This window comes from Pelophylax lessonae (assembly GCF_965119305.1).
Source record: "Pelophylax lessonae genome assembly, chromosome: 12".
NCBI lineage: Eukaryota > Metazoa > Chordata > Amphibia > Anura > Ranidae > Pelophylax > Pelophylax lessonae.
This window is the reverse complement of record NC_138779.1, coordinates 202,584,853-202,605,468: the sequence shown is the minus strand read 5'-3', so window position 1 is coordinate 202,605,468 and position 20,616 is coordinate 202,584,853. Positions and strand designations below refer to the sequence as shown.

At 42.4% G+C, this 20,616-nt stretch overlaps 1 protein-coding gene across 2 annotated transcripts in view; it reads right to left on the bottom strand.

Annotated features, from left to right (window-relative positions):
- Positions 1-20,616, bottom strand: part of LOC309568171 (sialic acid-binding Ig-like lectin 14) — a 118,352-nt gene that overhangs the window by 76,838 nt on the left and 20,898 nt on the right. Inside the window, exons 1-3 of one of the 2 annotated variants that reach the window (XM_082273806.1) lie at positions 18,322-18,421; positions 13,569-13,673; positions 2,847-3,197 (exon numbers count right to left, since the gene is read on the bottom strand). In XM_082273806.1, the coding sequence (XP_082129932.1) occupies positions 2,847-3,197; positions 13,569-13,644 (427 nt within the window). In that variant the 5' untranslated portion in view covers positions 13,645-13,673; positions 18,322-18,421. Of the gene's footprint in view, positions 1-2,846; positions 3,198-13,568; positions 13,674-18,321; positions 18,422-20,616 lie in introns of those variants that run through there. The other variant, XM_082273807.1, reaches the window with a different exon arrangement.

Genomic DNA, 20,616 nt, shown 5'->3' with positions numbered 1-20,616 from the left:
TGTTTTGGCTTTCTGAACATACAAAGACAATAATAATTTCTGCACATAAAAAAGTTAGTACTTACCCTGTCTGTCTTTCTTTTCTTTCTGCTATGCTGTCTTCCACTTTACACTTCTACAGCAGTGCCCCTGATCTTGTGGCTTGTGCTGCGGCTGTCCTGGTGTGTGCCTGTCTCCCGGAGGACCTTGGAAGCAGACAGGCACTCCTGCTGCTGTGGGCTCCCCCTCCATGGCCCAAGTGGCCTGACAGCAGCGCAGGGCCGACAGCAGCGAAGGGCCGACGGGCGCTTGCCACCTGCTAAGTTCAGCAGCAGGATGCACACAGGAGTCGAGGCTCAGACATCCCAATCTGCAAAAACGAATTTCAGGGAGGTGGCACTCCACATCCCCCCCCCCCCTCCCACACCAGTTTAACATAACTAGAGGATGATCAAATGAAATGCAATCAGTATACAGGGGTTTACTGCTTCTGGGAGATATTAACCGCTTTCTGACCACCCGCCTCAGAAATATTGCGGCAGGCTGGCCCTCCTGTGAGAACCGCTGTAGGTATACGTCGGTCGCGTGCCTATAGCTAGGGGGCAAGCACGCTCACACCCCCATTCGGCAGTGGGAACTCCGATGCACGGGACAGGTAGCTCCAATTTCCGCCTGCCACCCGCAATCACTCTCCGCTGAGAGAGATAAACGGTCAGCTGTTGTAAACACAGCTGACCGTTCTTCTCTCTGGAATGATCACAGAGCTTCTGTGATCCTTCTATATAGGATCACAGGTCTCTGTAATCATTTCACAAGCCCAACCCCCATACAGTTAGAATCACTCCCCTAGGTACACATTTAACCCTTTGATCGCCCTGGGTTAACCCCTTCCCTGCCGGTGTCATTATTACAGTAACAGTGCATATTTTTAGCACTGATTACTGTAGTAATGTCACTGGTCCCCCCAATACTGCTGGTGGGTGCTGATGGTGGGTACTGATGACTGGTACTGCTGCTGGGTAATGCTGGTGGATAACGCTGGCTCCTCTGAGACGGAGAGTGTGACAGGAGCGGCACTGAAGGGAGCATGTGGCTGCAGTAGAGAGCCGAGTCGCTGCTTCCTGCATCGCTCCTGTCACAGACAGGGTGCATTTGATATCACTGCGCCTATAAAAGTAGCCGGAACTACACAGGAAGCATCAGCTCCATTCTTCCCTGACACAGCTGACACTGCAGCCGCCAGCCAGGACATCTTCCATGCCACTTGGGAGCCACAGGCCAAATGCAAGAGACTCCTGCACCTTGCGAGGCGCTGGAGACTTAGAATGGACTAATGCTTGGCTGGGTCGCTGGGCAGGTGGAGCCCCCCAGGCAAGTGGGGCCCCTGGGCAACTTGCCAGCATGCCCATGCTGTAAGATGACCCTGGTCATTGGGCTACATCGTTGGTAACATTGGGAGGCATTGCACCCCATCAGTGGTGTCATTGGGAGGAATTGTGCCCTTCATTGGTGTCAGTGAATAAAATAGCACTCCAAGGCCCATATAAAAGCAAGAAAAGGGCCGTATCTGGTCCATGGGCTGCAGTTTTGAGACCACTTCCTTAGAGCACTCAACAGCACACACAACATTACAAGCTGACAGCGGCAAAGGCTGTCGGTAGTTGTAGTTTTCCCTTTCACAGACCTCTGACAAAATTGTGACAGCAAGTTCGGGGAGCAGGTCCCTTGCTCTCTGTCACTACAGGCAGCAGATCGAGGAGTGACTGCAGAAGTGGGAACATGTTACATGTTCCACCCTAAAAACAGGTGAAACATACAGTATAACATGTTCCTGAAGCTGAACTTATCCTTTAATCATTCTAATCTAATGACAGCCTAATACATGCTACCATTCCCTGTTCACTCCTATGCGAGCCTCTGCCCTACCTGTCAGATGTTATTTGCTGGTTGTGACTGGTGGTACAGAAGCGCTCAGGGTGAATGGGGAATACTAGTTCCCTGACTCTGTGTTACACTGTTGACATTATGCCCCCTGACCTTTTATAATGCACCGTCAGATTAGTTAGGATAGATTCAGCCCTGGCTCTACCGCACAGGGGCTACGTGAAGCTGATGACAGGTCAACTACTTGCATACGCTGCTTGCATTAAATATAATACATTTAAAGTAGAACTATGAGCAACACTTTTCTTTTTCCATTTTGGATAGAGAAAGGGTTATAACCCTTGTTAGATTTTTTTTTGCCATCTGTGTCCCATTGCAGAGATTTTCCTTCACTTCCTGTCCCGTAGCCAAACAAAAAATGAAAAGAAAACTCTGCAAATTAAGGGAAATTCTTGGGGACCCCCAGGTCACCAGATCTAGTATCCCCATTAGAAGATTTCCCCTCTATTACTTTTCTGGGGACAACCCAAAACTTGGGATATTCTTTTACTTTCAATAAAAAAGGTGAACAGGACAAATAGAGAGGGTGAATCTCCTTAACGGGACACCGATAGCAATAAAAACTGACAAGCGTTCTAATCCTTCTCCACTCTGTCCAAAACTTTAAGTAAAGTGTTGCCTTTAGTTATACTGTATTAATGTGTTAATAAATGTAGAGCTGAAATCATTTGCCTTGAGTTCAGCTTTAGTAATGTCCCAAATTTTGATGGGATTTGATTAACCCAACATCCAATTATTCATATGACAACTCCTTCCATTTACATGATTTATTGTAAGTAAACTGAAGGGAAGGCTTTGCTCCAGGACTGTGTGTACATATTATAATAGTCCCATGTATATTGTTAGAGATCAGGGACTGTTTTATTTTTTTATTCAATAGTTGTAGATTGTAAGCTCCTGGGACACATTATTATTTTCCTTACCTGTTACTTCTATATAAGGCTGGATATCTAGGTAGCTGAATTTTATTTCATCTTCAACTCTGAAACGATAAGGACCTTGATCTGTATATGACGGATTTTCTATGTAGAGAGAGCAGTCCCCTCTCCATACATCTCCAGCCAGAGAGAATCGTCCATTATTCTCAAACCGGTTATTCCTATTAGAAGCCACAGATACATCATCCTTGAACCATATTCCCTTAGCATTTCTAGTTAAGGTTACCGTCGTAGCCACAATGAAGCTGCATGGAATGTACACACACAGTCCTCTCTGGACCGTTACATGATGAGGAACTTCTATACTGTATCCTGGATCCAGTTCACTGTCAATACCTAAAGATAAAAAAAAAAAAAAGTGTTTTTTTTTTTACACAATTTTTGAGGCTTTGATACACATGTACAAGAACATACATTTAGCCACATTGTTCAATAAAATCTGTTCCTACCAATGCATTGTCAGAAAAAAATAAAACTTCAATTGTTATATTGTTTGTTTTCCCTTTGGAGATTTTTGATTTCTTCCTTTGCTGGTGACAACATGGTCCAAAAATCTCAATAATAAATAACAGTAATGAAAACCTGCAGACATCGCTTTCCTTTTCTTGCGCATGCCAGCATGATATGTCCCTTTGTTGAAGTATAAATAAAGCTTTGAAGATTACACTCAAACTGTGAAAAGCCAGTGGCTAATGTTCATATCAGTCATATGGCTGTCAGTCTTGCTGGCTTCATACTTCCACAGGTAACCAGGTAGACACCAGGCCTTGCTGCCCTCTCCAGACTGGAGGGATCCTAAAAACTGAAAGACTAAGAACAAGAAGGGCACCCCAGCCTTGCTCATTACCTAAGATACCATTTATTAAATTAATATACAGATAGTTATACTAAAAAACCAACTGAATCCCAAGCATATAATTATTGATCAAAAACCAGCCTCATTACAGAACACAACCAGTACCATAAGCGTGCGCACAGGGTGTGCCGGATGTGCCTGGGCACACCCTAATCACCCTGTGTGAATAGGATTCTCCCTGCTTCCTGTCTCCCTCCTGCAGCTCCTCTCAGCGCTAAAATAAATAATAGTAACACTAGTAAATATTTAATTAACCGGCCCCTTATTTTCTGAATGAGGACAGTGCGTGATCTGTACCAATCGCTCCGGTCTTCATTCTTAGCTGAAACATAGCAAACTATGTGTACTGCAGGCTGCAGAGAAAGGGAAAGGGGATTCTCTGTCCTCAGTTTCTTTCTCTGTTTCAAAAGTGAGACATCAGGGGTCTGTTTAGACCCTTGATATTTCATCAAAGCCCTATAACAGGGTTCCTAAAAAATGTAAATATTTAATAATATTGTAAAAAATACTAAAAAAATAATAATAATATTGTAAAACATAATTTTAAAAATAATAAAAATAAAAAACTACTGACACTGTCCACTACCCTACTGGCACCAATCTTTGCTCTACTGGCACTGTCCACTACTTTGCTGATAAACACACATGTGTGTGTTTGTGCTCTGATTTGATATTGGTATTCCATTGAGCTTTTTGGACACTATTGACTCTATTATGTGCCTTAATAATGCTTTGGCTATTATACACCAAGAAAAGCTCTATTATAATTTAGTTTTCTACTTAGAAATGGGTATCCATATACCATACCCATGAAATTGTGAGAGATCGATCCAGGAAGTGGCATCCCCTACACTGGACTTATCCTTATAGAGCAGTGATGGCGAATCTTGGCACCCCAGATGTTTTGGAACTACATTTCCCATGATGCTCATGCACTCTGCAGTGTAGTTTAGCATCATGGGAAATGTAGTTCCAAAACATCTGGAGTGCCAAGGTTCGCCATCACTGTTATAGAGGATTCACTGCTGGTTTAATACTTCAGTGAGGTGAGAGGCCATCTTGTGGCTAAACGGTGGTGGTGTCACTCGCACTTTATATATGGAGACATCTATCAAGCACCTTGATTGATTTTTGCTCACCGCTTGACTCATGTTTTAGTGGACTTTTCATGCCCTTTACTTTGGAATGCACTTTATGGACACTCTATATATTGCACCTTAGGAGGAATATTTATATGATGCATATTGTCACTTTATTGGTTATTGAATCTATATAGCGCTGTATATATATATTGCTTACAGTTTCTTACTCCCGCTACTGAGGGAGGTTTCATATAGCTGCTGTATACCCACATTTTTATTTTTATTTATTTGTTGTCCCAATTTATTGGGTCTGAGCACTGCATCACTTTATATTTAATTGCGCTGATTTATCTTTTGCACCTATTTGATTTATCCACTACCTAATTAGCTGCAATTATGGATATATTCCAATATTTAGAAACCAGAGAAGTTAAACTAGAGGATATATTTTCTGGAGATAAAAATAGAGGGAGAAATGATGATCTCACTCAATTGTTCAATAAACTCACCATTCTTATGGACAAAAAAACGCGGGCTTGGTGGGACATATTATCCTTCGAACAGTATATATGGCCAATAATCTAGTTCCCAGGCATCTTAGGTGGGATATACCCCCTAATGATGGACTGGACGATGAGGAGTCGTTGAACGATTGGTATATATTTTTTAATAGTAAAGGGAAGGAATTATTATCCTTCCTACTAGGTAGGAAAAAGAAAAAGTTAGATATCTTGAATGATCAAATTCAAGGAATCAAAGAAAGGATGGAACCTTTCAAAGACAATCCTGAGTTTACTCAACTATCTAGTGAGTTAAAAAAGAAATTAGAAAAAAATCGATAGGGAAACGCAAGAGGAAAAAGTTTGTCAGGCACACTAATGATTATAGAAGCAACGACACTTTCAATTGGCAAGCAAATATTAGAGATATCCAGGTAGTATCAAGGGATAATTCCCCCACCAAGGAGGTCATTAGTACTCCATTTTTTCCTAATACACCCAGTACAGTAAGACCCCCTGTGAAAGACATGAGAAAGAAATTCACCCCACAGGGGCCTCCCCCACCCCTCCCCCTCCATCTACCTCGTATCCCCACCCCCCACCTCAGAATAGGGGGAATGGGAGAGGTAGGAGACCTAATAGAGGGGCCCTCTTTAGAAGGGAATCAGAGGGGAAGAGGGAGAGGTAATTTGGGTTATGTGAATCACGCAGCACCGTATAGAAGCGAATATGACAATTTCCCACACTATCCCCCACAATATGGTGATGCATGGAGGAAAAGCCGGTGTCAGATTCTTGTCGGTTACACGGGGAACAACAGAGCAGAGAGACGACTTCAGTGAGGTGAGAGGCCATCTTGTGGCTAAACGGTTGTGGTGTCACTCGCACTTTATATATGGAGACATCTATCAAGCACCTTGATTGATTTTTGCTCACGGCTTGACTCATGTTTTAGTGGACTTTTCATGCACTTTACTTTGGAATGCACTTTATGGACACTTTATATATTGCACCTTAAGAGGAATATTTATTTATATGATGCACATTGTCACTTTATTGGTTAATGAATCTATATAGCGCTGTATATATATATATATATATATTGCTTAGTTTCTTACTCCCGCTAGTGACGGAGGTTTCATATAGCTGCTGTATACCCACATTTTTATTTTTATTTATTTATTTATTGTCCCAATTTATTGGGTCTGAGCACTGCATCACTTTATATTTAATTGCACTGATTTATCTTTTGCACCTATTTGGGTATCCATATATAACTCCAATAACTATGGGTGTATGTGTAAATATACACAAATTAACAGGAATGAGATCTTTCATTGTTTTTCATTCATTGATCATTGTCTAATAATTTTATATTTTCTTGTTATGTTGTAGCCCTGATGAAGGGGGCTATGTGTGGCTCCTGAAACACATTGACTGTTGCAGCCAATTCTATATTTTAAAATAAAACTTTACTTTGGACGAATGCATTGGGGTGGCACTTTGATCTTTAGATTTACATACTGGTAGACATGGGCCGAATGACCCCCGGTCTGGTTCACAGCAGAACTTTCGATTATCGCAAAAGTTTGGAACCAAATAACGAACCCCAGTTGAATTCTATGGGACCCGAACTGGAAAAATCAAAAGTGCCCATTTTGAAGGCTTATATGCAAATATTTGGGCATACAATTGTTATGGGGGTTGGGGTATTGCCCTGGGGGACATGTATTAATAAAAACTAATTTTGTAAAAAAAAAACATCACTTTTAAATAAGCAGTAAATTACTGATTCTTAAAGTGAAACCATAAAAATGAGAAATAACAATAAAAATTAAAAATTCCTTTAAATATAGTGCCTGGGGGGTTAGTTTGTCTGTAAAGTGGCATATCTGTACTGTGTATAGAAGCTGCTGCAACAAAAATAACATTTATAAAATCAAAAAAATTAAATTTTTCCTTCAAGCTTTCTTTATTTTGTAAACAACAGCATGGGGGAGCCAGTCTGTATGATGAGGCCACAATTGTGTGCATTCTGAACAAGATTCTGGATTCTTTAGATAAATTCTGGTGTATCTTTCGTAGACTTTAGATAAAAGTAACGGGTTTGGAAAAATTGGGCTTTGGGTGTTGGTGGTGCCTTCACACTGTAACCCTATAGAGGTACTCTTGGGGAAAGAAAGAATAAGCCTTGCTGTCAAAAATGTAAATGATATGCACCTGTCAAACAGGTGCAGAAAAATTGGTCCTTGGGTGTTAATTGTACCTATGAAACCTACACCAAAAAATTCTTCCAGATGAAGTCAACACCCATAAAGCTAGGCAGCCTAGACAGTCTTTCAGAAATTCCAGATCCAGAAAGCACTTAATCAGTGACATCAGCACCAGGGACTTGATAGCTGCTGCTAATCCAGGAATGATTAATTTTGATAAATGTCAACCGGTCCACGGAGTCTCTTATCTGTTACAAAGCCTCCGGCAGCACTGAATGCCCATCTGGAAAACATGTTGGATGCAGGGCAGCCCAGCAGCTCATTTGCATACTGGGAAAGTTCTGGCCAGTGGTTTATTCTCATGACCCAGTAACCCAGTGGATTGTCAACTGGAAAGCTCTACATGTCTGATTTTGCGCCTAGATATTCTCCTGCTAGTGTTGAGTGAACGGTTTGGCCTGAGCAAGAGTTAAGGCTGAACATTTTCCTGCAGCTGTGCTAAAAGGCAAATTGTTTTTTTAATTTTTCTTATTTAACGGGTGGATGGTGCACCGGTTTAGTAAGTCAGTTCACCACTTTCTCTGCATGCTGTGGCTGAATAGCATGGGCAACATCACTAAAACAGAAGAAATGATGCCCTACCTGACGACGGACCACGTACACCTTTGCCTGTGGACACATAAGCTGCTTGCCCCCTTACAGTGGAATGGGAACATCTGCTTCTCCTTGAGGGCCTTCCAGACATGATGGGGGTGGGGGGACTTATTAACAAAATGTAATATGACGGAGAAATGTGTACATGGATGTACTTTAATTATTGGAAAGTGGTGTTTGGTGCATTTTAACTTGAAATTAAAATGGCACCAACACATTGAAAAATACTGCATTAAACTTGCAATAACGCACTGCAATATACTGCAGTAAACGTTTATAAACACACTGCAAAATACTGCAGTAAACGTGCACCAAGGCACTGAAATATACTGCATTAAACGTGCATGAATATACTGCAATATACTGCGATAAACCTGCAATAATTCACTGAAATATACTGAGTTAAACATGCAGTAACGCACTGCAATATACAGCCATGGCCAAAAGTTTTGAGAATGACACAAATAACAGTTTTTACAAAGTCTGCGGCTTCAGTGTATTTAGATCTTTTTCTCAGATGTTACTATGGTATACTGAAGTATAATTACAAGCATTCCATAAGTGTCAAAGGCTTCTATTAACAATTACATTAAGTTTATGCAAAGAGTCAATATTTGTAGTGTTGACCCTTCTTTTGCAAGACCTCTGCAATTTGCCCTGGCATGCTGTCAATCAACTTTTGGGTCAAATCCTGACTGATGGCAGCCCATTTTTGCATAATCAATGCTTGGAGTTTGTCAAAATTTGTTGGGGTTTTTTTTTGTTCACCCGCCTCTTGAGGTTTGACCAGAAGTCTCAATGGGATTAAGATCTGGGGAGTTTCCTGGCCATGGACCCAAAAATTCAGTGTTTCGTTCCCCAAGCCACTTAGTTATCACCTTTTCCTTATGGCAAGGTGTTCCATCATGCTGAGAAAGGCATTGTTCATCACCATACTGTTCTTGGATGGTTAGGAAAAGTTGCTCTCGGAGGATGTTTTTATACCATTCTTTATTCATGGCTGTGTTCTTAGGCAAATTTGTGAGAGAGCCCACCCCCTTGGCTGACAAGCATCCCCACACATGAATGGTCTCAGGATGCTTTAATGTTGGCATGACACAGGACTGATGGTAGCGCTCACCTTTTCTTCTCTGGACAAGATTTTTTCTGGACCTCCCAAACAATCAGAAAGGGGATTCATCAGAGAAAATGACTTTACCTCAGTCCTCCGAAGTCCAATCCCTGTACCTTTCACAGAATATCAGTCTGTCCCTGATGTTTTTCCTGGAGAGAAGTGGCTTCTTTGCTGCCCTTCTTGACACCAGGCCATCCTCCAAAAGTCTTCTCCTCACTGTGCGTGCAGATGTACTCATACCTGCCTGCTGCCATTTCTGAGCAAGCTCTGAACTGGTGGTGCCCCAATCCCGCAGCTGAATCTCTTGGAGGAGACAGTCCTGGCGCTTGCTGGAGTTTTTTGGGCACCCTGAAGCCTTCACAAATGCAGTGGAAATGTTTTTTTTGGGGATTAAGTTCATTTTTATGGGAAAGAGGGACTTTGCAATTAATTGCAATTCATCTGATCACTCTTCATAACATTCTGAAGTATTTGCAAATCGCCATCATAAAAAGACAGCAGACTTTGTGTAAATTAATATTTGTGTCAAACTTTTGGCCACGGCTGTACTGCGGTAAACATGCACTAACGCACTGAAATATACTGTGTTAAACGTGCACTAACACACTGCAATATACTGCCGTAAACCTGCACTAACGCACTGAAATATACTAGTTTAAACTTGCAATAATGCACTGCAATATACTATGGTAAACATGTAGTAATAACACACTGAGATATAGTGTATTAAATGTGCACTAAAGCACTGCAATATACTGCGGTAGACATGCACCAATGCACTGAAATATACTGCGTTAAACGTGCACCAACACACTGCAATATAATGCGGTAAAACTGCAATAACGCACTGAAATATACTGTGTTAAATGTGCAGTAACGCACTGCAATATACTGCAGTAAACATGCAATAATGTACTGAAATATACTGCATTAAATGTGCACTAATGCACTGCTATATACTGTGGTAATCATGCACCAATACACTAAAATATACTGCATTAAACTTGCAATATTGCACTACAATATACTGTGGTAAACCTGCAATAACGCACTGCAATATACTGCGGTAAACATGCAGTAGCTTACTGAAATATACTGCAGGAAACCTGCCCTGACAAAATAAATTGACAGTAAATTAAAAATGAACGGTAGCACAACGCTCACGCTGCACTATCACTAGATTCCCACTAAAGTAAAAATTAATATTTGCACTACACTCATGCTGCACTATCACTAGATTCACACTAAACTGATACTCTACACTCACAACAGAATTACAATAGCACACTATAACACACTAACTCCATAGTAGCATTGAACAGAGCCCTGTTCTATCTCTCTCCACGCCAATATCACACTTCAACTGGTCACTATGGGACAAATATTTTTATAGCGTGGGGTGGGACTAAGAGCAATGAGCCATGATTGGATAGATCATCATGACATCATGACAGTGTTCAATTATGGCTCTGACAATGCTATGCGCCCTGATTGGGCAAAGCTTTTATTGCTTCAGACAATCAGGCAGCACAGCCAATCAGGCAGCACAGTGTATTGTGGTCGTTCAAAAGGCCAAATAAACAATCGAACGCCCCGATAATTTGGGTGTTCATCTAACGGGGAACAGCCAATGTTTGGCCTGAACTCATGCTAGGGCCGACCCGTTCGCCCAATATTACATACTAGCTTCATATTTTGAAGTTCCTGTAGTAGTCTCTTGATGCATGAAATCAGCCTGTAAGTGTAACAGGCGTCACCCAGTTGCTCTTATCAAAGGAGCCATGGCACAAATCGGTGATTGATGTTGTGGCTGCCCTTGTCACTTTTCTGCGAATTGTAGGTGAGAAAGGGCTATACTTCAAAAAATGTTCATTCCTCAAACTAAAAAATTGCTGGGTAGGGGGACAAGCTGCAGGTTATACACTTCTTCAGACAGAAGAGGGCACTGTTTATTAACAAGACACTTTCCAAAAGTAATACAGTATATCTCAATAATTTCCATCATTTACCATAGAATGCCAGAGGAGCACTTTTCTTGGAGGGGGCTATGATATTATTTAGATCAGAGGTGTCAAACTCAATTTCATCGCGGGCCGCATCAGCATTATGGTTGCCCTCAAAGGGCCAGTTATATCTGTAAGATTAGATGTCCAGAGCACCCCACGCCCCCTTGCACCCTTACATGAGATGTCAAGAGCCCCCCCACAATCAGATGTCAAGAGTCACCCTCCCTTCCTTACATCACAATGCACCCCCTTACCTTATGCTGCTGCTAGGAAGAAGAAGAAGGTGGATCTGGAAAGAAGTGCAGGGTCTAGAGGAGAACCAGTGGAGGGCTGGAGTCGGCTTACAGAGTCTGCTGAATGCTGAGACCGGGGGTGGCAGAGGCAAGGCGGTGTTGCGGCTGCACAGAGAGGTGCAGGATCTGTAGGAGGAGTTCTGCCCTCCTCTCTGCTGCAGATTGCTGCGAAGGGGAGGGGGGGGGGGTCAAAGACGAGCCTTTCTGCAGCTGCACAGAGGAGTGCAGGATCTGGCAAAGGAGTTCTGTCCTCTCTGCTGCTGACTACTCAGTCAAGGTGGGGGCAGAGACAAGGGGGGTGCCGCAGCTGCAGGAGAAGTGCGAGGGCCACATGGAATGGCCTGGGGGGCCGCATTCGGCCCACGGGCCTTGTGTTTGACACCTGTGATTTAGATACACTGTGATCTCCAAATGTCCCTGCAGATATCTGGTTGCCAGTGGGAAACTGTTCTAGGAAGCTAATATAAAAATACTCTCTTGCAGAGATCCTGGCACAACTGTTTCCCAATATTTGGAGTGTGTTGAATGAAATGTCCCCTGCTGATCACTGAGGTTCCTCCTTCCAGCTGCTATATCAGTACAGGACAAGCAGGAGAAATCACAGCGAGGGGGGGGCTGGCTTCCATTCCATTTTTTTTTTCTTTTTTACATAGCCACAGGGTCACTTTAAATTCTCACTCTTTGAAGGTGAATAAACACTGAACCATAGGGACACTGCTATTTATTTATTTATTACAGGTACTTATACAGCACCATTAATTTACACAGCACTTTAAATATATTTTATGCATTAAGACCCCATTCACACTGGGGTGATCCGACTTGCCGGGGCGACCTCACAGGTCGCGGTGCGCAGCTCACACCGCGACCTTGGAGCGGCCGGCACGGACTTCATAACATTGAAGTCAATGCAGGTCGCTCCAGGTCGCCCCAAAGAAGCTCCGGACCCTTTTTCTAAGTCGGAGCGACTTGTGTCGCTCCTATTAAAACGGGTCCAAAGCCTCTCTATGGCAGGCGACCTACGGCGACCTGTCAGGCGACCAGGTCGCCTGACAGGTCGCCCCAGTGTGAACGGGGTCTAAAATTAGCCCCTGTCCTCAAGGAGCTTACAATCTAAGGTCATTAAAGCAGAGTTCCGGCCTTAAAATAAAAAAAATCGATTTTGGGCCATTCGCTTGCTGAGGGCCTCCTGAAAAAGAAATGGATGCTCCCAATTTTTTTTGTTTGGTCACTTATCTTGATATTGAAGAAAATATACTCACCTTCCTTCCACGTTCCTCCCTCTGCGGCCGCGGCCCTCGTCGTCTCTTCCAGTTAGCGATGACTCCTGGGAGCTGAACGTCATTGCTCCCAGGAGTCAATGCGCCTGCATGGCCAGGCGCTGTGCAGGGATTGCGTGCCTGAACCGGAAGTGACGAGCGGGGCCGGTGCAGTGCATTGCGGGACTCCGACGTCTCCGAAGAGGCCGCAGAAGAGGACGCGCTGGCTTCAGCTGCCCACACCTGAGATGGCAGCGCTGGAGAAGAACTTTTCAAGGTAAGTATTTCTTCTTACAGGTAAGTGCGACCCGGGACAGTTCAGAGGCTATCCATTGTTGAATGTACTAGCCCTGACTGTCCCGGGGGTATTTTTATCTAAATTTGACCCCCGAAGGCCGGAACTCCTCTTTAACTCTCATTAATACATACACATACTGGGGACAATTTAGACAGGATCCAGTTAACCTACCAGCATGTCTTTGGAGTGTGGGAGGAAACTGGAGTACCCAGAGGAAACCCACGCAGGCGCAGAGAGAACATGCAAACTCCAGGCAGGTAGTGTCATGGTTGAGATTTAAACTCAACGACCCTAGTGCTGCTAGGTTGAAGTGCTAACCACTTAGTCACTGTGCTGAACAATTGTATAGGGACTTGGTTCTCATGGCATAGTGTATGGTTGAAGGATTTTTTAGAAATACAGAACTATAAACAACATGCAAGTTGCACTTACCGCTCCATAGATTGAATATAATAAAAATGAGGATGTGGTAATAGCTCAGGTGATAATTACTTCTTTTTACTTTCATATTAGAAAGTGTTAGACAGTCCACAGTTCCTAGAATACAATAAAATTGTCAGTGTGGGTGATGAGGAACGACTACAAGCACTAACTTTATTCTCAATGGAGAAGAGACGCTTGAGAGGGGATATGATAGCAATTTACAAATACCTCAATGGTGATCCCAGCATAAGAAAAAAGCTATTCACTCTAAGGGAGTGTAAGAGGACACAGTGCCACACAATGAGATTAGAGGAGAAGCAGTTAAACCTAAAGCTGCGCAGGGGGATTTTCACTGTCAGGATGATAAGGATGTGAAACTCTCTTCCACAATTGGTGATGTCAGTGGGGAGTATATATATTTTTTTAAAAGACTCTTGGACGTGGATCTCCATGAACACAATATACAGGGATATGGGAAATGATTATCGACACTGACACACACACCTACATAGGTTGAACTGGATAGACCATTGTCTTTATTCAACCTTACCTACTGTGTAACTATGTAACTATGATTTCAAAGAGGTGCTAATAAGCAAGAGCAGAACTTGACACTCCTAAAGGTTTTGTGTCTCATTGAGAATCTTTGGGATGTGCTGGAGAAGGCTTTGCGCAGTGGTCCGACTCTCCCGTCATCAATACAAGATCTTGGTGAAAATTGAATGCAACACTGGACGAATATAAATCTTGTGACATTGCAGAAGCTTTGCGAAACAACGCCACAGCGAATGCGTGCCGTAATCAAAGCCAACTGAATATTACAGTGTGTGACCTTATTTTTTGGTGGCAACTTAAAAAGCAAATAGCAAGAGATACATATGATAGAGGTCTAAAAGTGAAACTTCAGAAATACATTTTTTTTTATTATTTATTTTTTTTACTCTTTTTGACTGTGGAAGACTGTTAGAAACCCTGACAGATTTTTATGTCCGGTCTAAGGAATTTCCCCCTTAATGAATTTCTCAGTAAAAACTTGAATGTGAAGACAGATCTCACTGTGCAGTAAAAACCTTATGGAAGTTGTAATCTTCCAAACTCTACAGTAGGTAACTGTACTTTCCTTTTTAATTGTGTGCCTATTGAAGAGATTCTACTCACTTTCTGTCATTGAAATCATGTAGGAGATGACGGGACATGTCTACAACATTGGGCACAGATTTAGTGTTCATTTTGACGTCAAATTTCGATTTAGTTTTAGTCATTTGAATAAAATGCCATTTTAGTTTTAGCCGTACTGCATTTTGGTCATCTGAATGATTTTACTATTCGTCTTATTTTAGTCTACCAAAATCTCCACTACATTTTAGTTGGCTAAAATCTCATGGGTTTAGTTAAATTGTAATGCAATATTTAAGCATTTTTCTAAAATTTTCCAACTCATTTTATACTCCTGAAATAAATATCGAATTACATGTAATGGGGATGGGGAAGTAAATGGGAGTGAGGGAGTGCACAGGGAAGAGAACTGGTAAGGGGAGGCTGGTATTTTACACAGTGCTAAGCAGAGGCATAACTAGAACCTTCAGGGCCCTGGTGCAAGAAACCATGAAGGACCCCCCAGACCCCTGGCCCTTCCCTTCAAGCCTGGGGCTCTTCCCACTGATCCTGGGGCCCTTTACTCTCGTTGCGGGGCCCTTTATTATGGTCCCGCAGTGGGACCCTTCCACAAGTTCTGCAGTGGGCCCCCTTCCTGCGTGTGGTGGAATTCTAGGGCCCGGTCTCAAGTGTGACCTTTGCAATCCTGGAAGTTCACCCACTGGTGTCAGTAGTTTTTATTTTTTGGTATTTTAATTGTATTATTTTTTATCATTTTATTTTATTTTTTTTTACAATGTCACTGACTATGACTCTGTTCATTCAGAAAAGGAAGGAGCTGGTAAATTATATATTTACCGACCCCTTCCTGGTTCTATATTGTGACACTTCCCCTGCAGCAGCTGGCAGGAGAGGGGAGGGAGCACAGTGGGGGGGGGGGGGCAGCACAGTAGGGAGGGGGGCAGGGGAGCACACAGGGGCCCAGAGACAGCAGAACACAAGTGAACTGGATAGGAGGAGGGCGGGGGCAGCATACAGAGGAACCAATCTCCTCCATTTTCCTCCTGCAGGTACAGGAGGAAAAAGGAGGACAGTGATTTCTCTACATGCTGCCCCCATTGTCTCTCCTATTCAGGTGTACAGGAGAGCTGCACAGGCCCCCTGGAGCATGGGGCCCGGTTGCAATTGCAACCCCTGTAGTTACGCCCCTGGTGCTAAGCATTGCTACCTTGCTGGGAGGAGAAACATTCACCATGTGGTTTGCAGGGCATTGTTCCAGAACTCCCAGGCAGCAGGGCTGTCTTTAATATTGATTGGACCCTGGGCAAATATTTTCTTGGGCCCTCCAAAATCCACCTATTACCTATTTGCAGGCAGTGGGGGGCTCAAGGGGCAGCAGCTTTGGTCCCCACAACAATGACTGGGCCCAGGGCAGTTGCCCATTTTACCCTGTGTTAAAGACGGCTCTGCCAGGCAGCAGCCAGTCACACAGAGGGAGCCTGCATCTCTCAGCCAATACAGCTTTTCAGAGGGCTGGGGCTTTAACAAACCGGCAGAGCTCCGAGGAAAGTTCAGGTGGTTACATGTCCCTCCCTCACATTTCCGTTTCAATTTCGTTCCTTGACAAAAAATGGAATTGAATTTCATCGTAGTTTTTGGCAATTGACATAGTTTGAATTTTATTTTTATTTAGTTTTCGCCACTGAAACTTGCAGATGACGAAAATTTTGACATGCATATTTTCATCTACAAAATTAACACAGCACAGATTGAAATATGAAGCATTATATTTCTTATTTCTTATATCTGTGCCCTTGTGGAAATGTGGGGATTGTTTGGGGTGTTTGAAAGTTTGAAGAACTGAAAATAGCTAAAAGGCAAGAGGAAGCAAGTTCGAGTTCATGAGAAAGGGGAACAATTTTGAGAAATGTTCAGAGGTGGCTACATTGGAGAAGACGTGAAGATTGTATGTGTGATATCCAAGCAGTGGTATCTAACTCTCTGTAAATCTATGGGTCAATCTATGGGTCATCTTTTTAGGCATCATGTCTGATAAACTTGAGAACCTTTTCTATAGGTAATTTTTTTTTTAACATGAAATGATTTGTTGAGGTAAGATATTGATATGAATGAAAAAGAGATCAGGGTCAGTCCGTATGTGTCCATAGAAAATGTAATAGCAAATCGACGCCGAAAGCTGCAAAGGTACCCCTCATGAACTTTAGGTGACGGACCAGGATAATAGATAAAAAAGCCTTTTATTACATACACATGATAAAAATATATCAAGTTCAATACAAAAAAATCAATTACAGTCATAAATGCCCTGTGTGGGTCTATATATATATTTTTTTTAACAGGGTAGGTCTTAGGGTCATTCCTCAATCCTCTCAATTTGCACAGACTTGGGATCAGCATGCAGAATGTGATAACACAAGTACATAGCCACTTTGTACATACAGTATCTCAAAAAAGTGAGTACACCCCTCACATTTTTGTAAATATTTTATTCTATCTTTTCATGTGACACCACTGAAGAAATTACACTTTGCTACATTGTAAAGTAGTGAGTGTACAGCTTGTATAACAGTGTACATTTGCTGTCCCCTCAACATAACTCAAAACACAGCTACTAATGTCTAAACCACTGGCAACAAAAGTTAAAATGTCCAAATTGAGCCCAATTAGCCATTTTCCCTCCCCGGTGTCATGTGACTTGTTAGTGTTACAAGGTCTCAGGTGTGAATGGGGAACAGGCGTGTTACCATTGGTGTTATTACTCTAACTCTCTCATACTGGTCACTGGAAGTTCAACATGGCACCTCATGGAAAAGAACTCTATGAGGATCTGAATAAAATTGTTGCTCTACGTAAAGATGGCCTAGGCTATAAGAAGATTGCCAAGACCCTGAAACTGAGCTGCAGCACAGTGGCCAAGACCATATAGTGGTTTAACAGGACAGGTTCCACTCAGAACAGGCCTCACCATGGCCGACCAAGGAGGTTTAGTGCACGTGCTCAGCATCATATCCAGAGTTTATCTTTGGGAAATACGTATGAGTGCTGCCAGTGCCAGCATTGCTTCAGAGGTTGAAGGGGTGGGGGGTCAGCCTGTCAGTGCTCAGACCATACGCCGCGCACTGCATCAAATTGGTCTGCATGGCTGTCGTCACGGCTGTACTGGCAAAGATTCAGACTAAGGACCCAATTGCTGAACTACAACAACTAGGGCTAATTTAAATAGAAGTTAATTAACCTACAGTACCAGCTCATCCTTGGGGTGTGAGAGGAAACCCAAACCAACACAGGAAGAACATGCAGTCTCATTACACTGGCAAAGATTCAGACTAAGGACCCCATTGTTGAAAGGCATAAGTACTAACCACTTAACCCCTGTGCTGCCTGAAGGTTGTAAAAAGAGCTGTGAACATATAGGAGGATGATAAGAAATTAGTGAAAACATATCATGAAAAACTTGCAGGTCAGAACTTTTAGCAGTTTGATTATGTGTCGGTGAATGAGCTAATGGTGATAAGAAGCATTAGAAGAGTACAAGGAGAAGTGGATGGGTTGTCGCTATTTATTGGTAAGACACAGAGAGGGGATACTATAGACAAGATGGCATACTGCACTTTTATAAAGCATTATGTTCTATATGTCACATTACCTGTTATTGTTCAACGTAGCCTTCTCCTTCACGATTTTTGCCATAGGTGTCCATGTCTTTTGTCTGTTTTCTTCTTCTAATGATTATTCCATTTAATGTATCTTCTTAAGCTTTTTTCTCTGCCTCTACTTCTTCCATATGTCTGGTATATCTGAATCTTTTCTTGAGATGTTCCGTTCTATGAGATTAAGCAGAAATCAGAAGTTAGACCGGTAGAAGGAGTTTATTGAGTATTTTCTCATTTCTGATGAACAAGATGTTCACTCTGAATGATACGTAAGCTAGGAAGGAAGGTGGCGCACAGATGTGATATGGATATGAAAAAACCTTAAAATGTATACACAGTCAGCAAGGGGTAGATAAAAGATAGTTTATTCACATCACCAGATAAAGGATGATTAAATGGAGTGTAACCGTCTAGTCCTGGATGTCAGGGAGGACATTGACAAGGTCCTGGGTAAAACATAGGATGGACCATCCTCAATCACGACACTCGCCGCACCCAAAAATGTGAAATAAATTCTTCTGAGGTGTCCCGCTGAATGACGCTCTTGAGATTTGACAGCTGTTTTATAGGCAAGGGGCAGGGCCACCCAGTTACATCACCTGGTGGCACTGCCCCTTCTGACGTCACATAAAGCATCTTTGAATTTATGATTGACGATGGATTTACATCAAGAGACACTATTATTTTTATTTTTGAATAAAGGACTTGTCAAAAACTGTCTTTTATGTTTATTTTTTTTGTATACTTTTTTGGTGAATGGGTAGGGATATGATGTACCCGAAACCCATTCACATATGGAGGGAGGCCAGGATCTGGGGGCCCCCTTGTTAAAGGGGGCTTCCAGATTCTGATAAGCCCCCCACCTGCAGACCCCCACAACCACAGTCCAGGGTTGTCGGGAAGAGACCCTTGTCCTCATCAACATGGGGAGAAGGTGCTTTGGGGGGCACCCCAAACCACCCTCCCCATGTTGAGGGCAAGTGGCCAGGTATGGTTCAGTAGGGGGGGGCGCTCACTCGTTCCCCCTATCCTGGCCTGCCAGGCTGCATGCTCGGATAAGGGTTTGGTAAGGATTTGGGGGGGGGCCACACCTTTTTTATTTTTTTATTTTGGCGTGGGGTTCCCTTTAAAATTATACCAGACCCAAAGGGCCTGGTATAGACTGGGGAGGGACCTTATGCCATTCTTTTTTTTCATTTACAATACATTGTAAATTCATTACAGCCACGAGCAAGTTTAAATGACATTTTTTTCCTTTAGAAATGTCAGTATTGCTGCAGCAGGCTACATATATCGTACAAATGCGCCACTTTACAGGCACATTAAAGGGACCCCCCCAAGCACTATATTTAATGGAATTTTTCATTTTTATTGTTTCACTTTAAGCATTATTAAAACTACTGCTCCTGTAAAAACAATATTTTTAAAAAGAAAATCTGTATTGATACAGGTCCCTCAGGGCAGTACCCGGGTCCCCATTCACTTTTTATGGCAATAACTTGCATATAAGCCTTTAAAATGAGGACTTTTGATTTTTTTGGTGTTCGGCCCATCACTGGTCAGGGGTTGTGTAATATTGACACTGTAGAAAACAAAAAAAAAAACATATTCTGTAGCATAATTTAAAACATACAAGAAATAAAAGCAATATATTTGGCAAATACCGAAAAGAGACATAAGATTCTAATGGCGTTTGGGGTAAAACCTTTTTATGTTTTATTTTAATAGATTGCGGAAGGTTTAGAATCCCTGACAGGTTTTTCTATCCCTTCTAGGGAATTTCCCCCTTAATTACTTTTTCAGTAAAAATGTGAATGCCTCAGTAAAAACTCATGAATGTGAAGACAGATCTTCTCACTGGGCAGTAAAAACCCTTTGGAGGTTGTAACCTTCCGAACTCTAGATCGGAGTTTTTCAACCAGGCTTCCATGGGACCCTAGGGTTCCTCCAGAGGTTGCTAGGTGTTCCTTGTAAAAATGAGCAATTTCTGCCTCTCAGATAAGTTCCCATGACACAATTGATCCTTTCAGCTATCTGTAACGGGGGAATTCTTCCCAATGATCACAATGTAAGGAGCATTTTTCCCACTGAACATCACACTAATGTACTATGAGTTATTGATATAGTATTTTCTAGCAGGGGTTCCCTGAGACCGGATAGTTTTTTTCAAGGGTTCCTCTGTGTTTAAAAGGTTAGGAAAAACTGCTCTAGATAAATGCACTTTCCTTGTTGAATTTGTACCTATTGAAGAGATTCTACTCACTTTCTGTGATGGAAATCATGTAGGA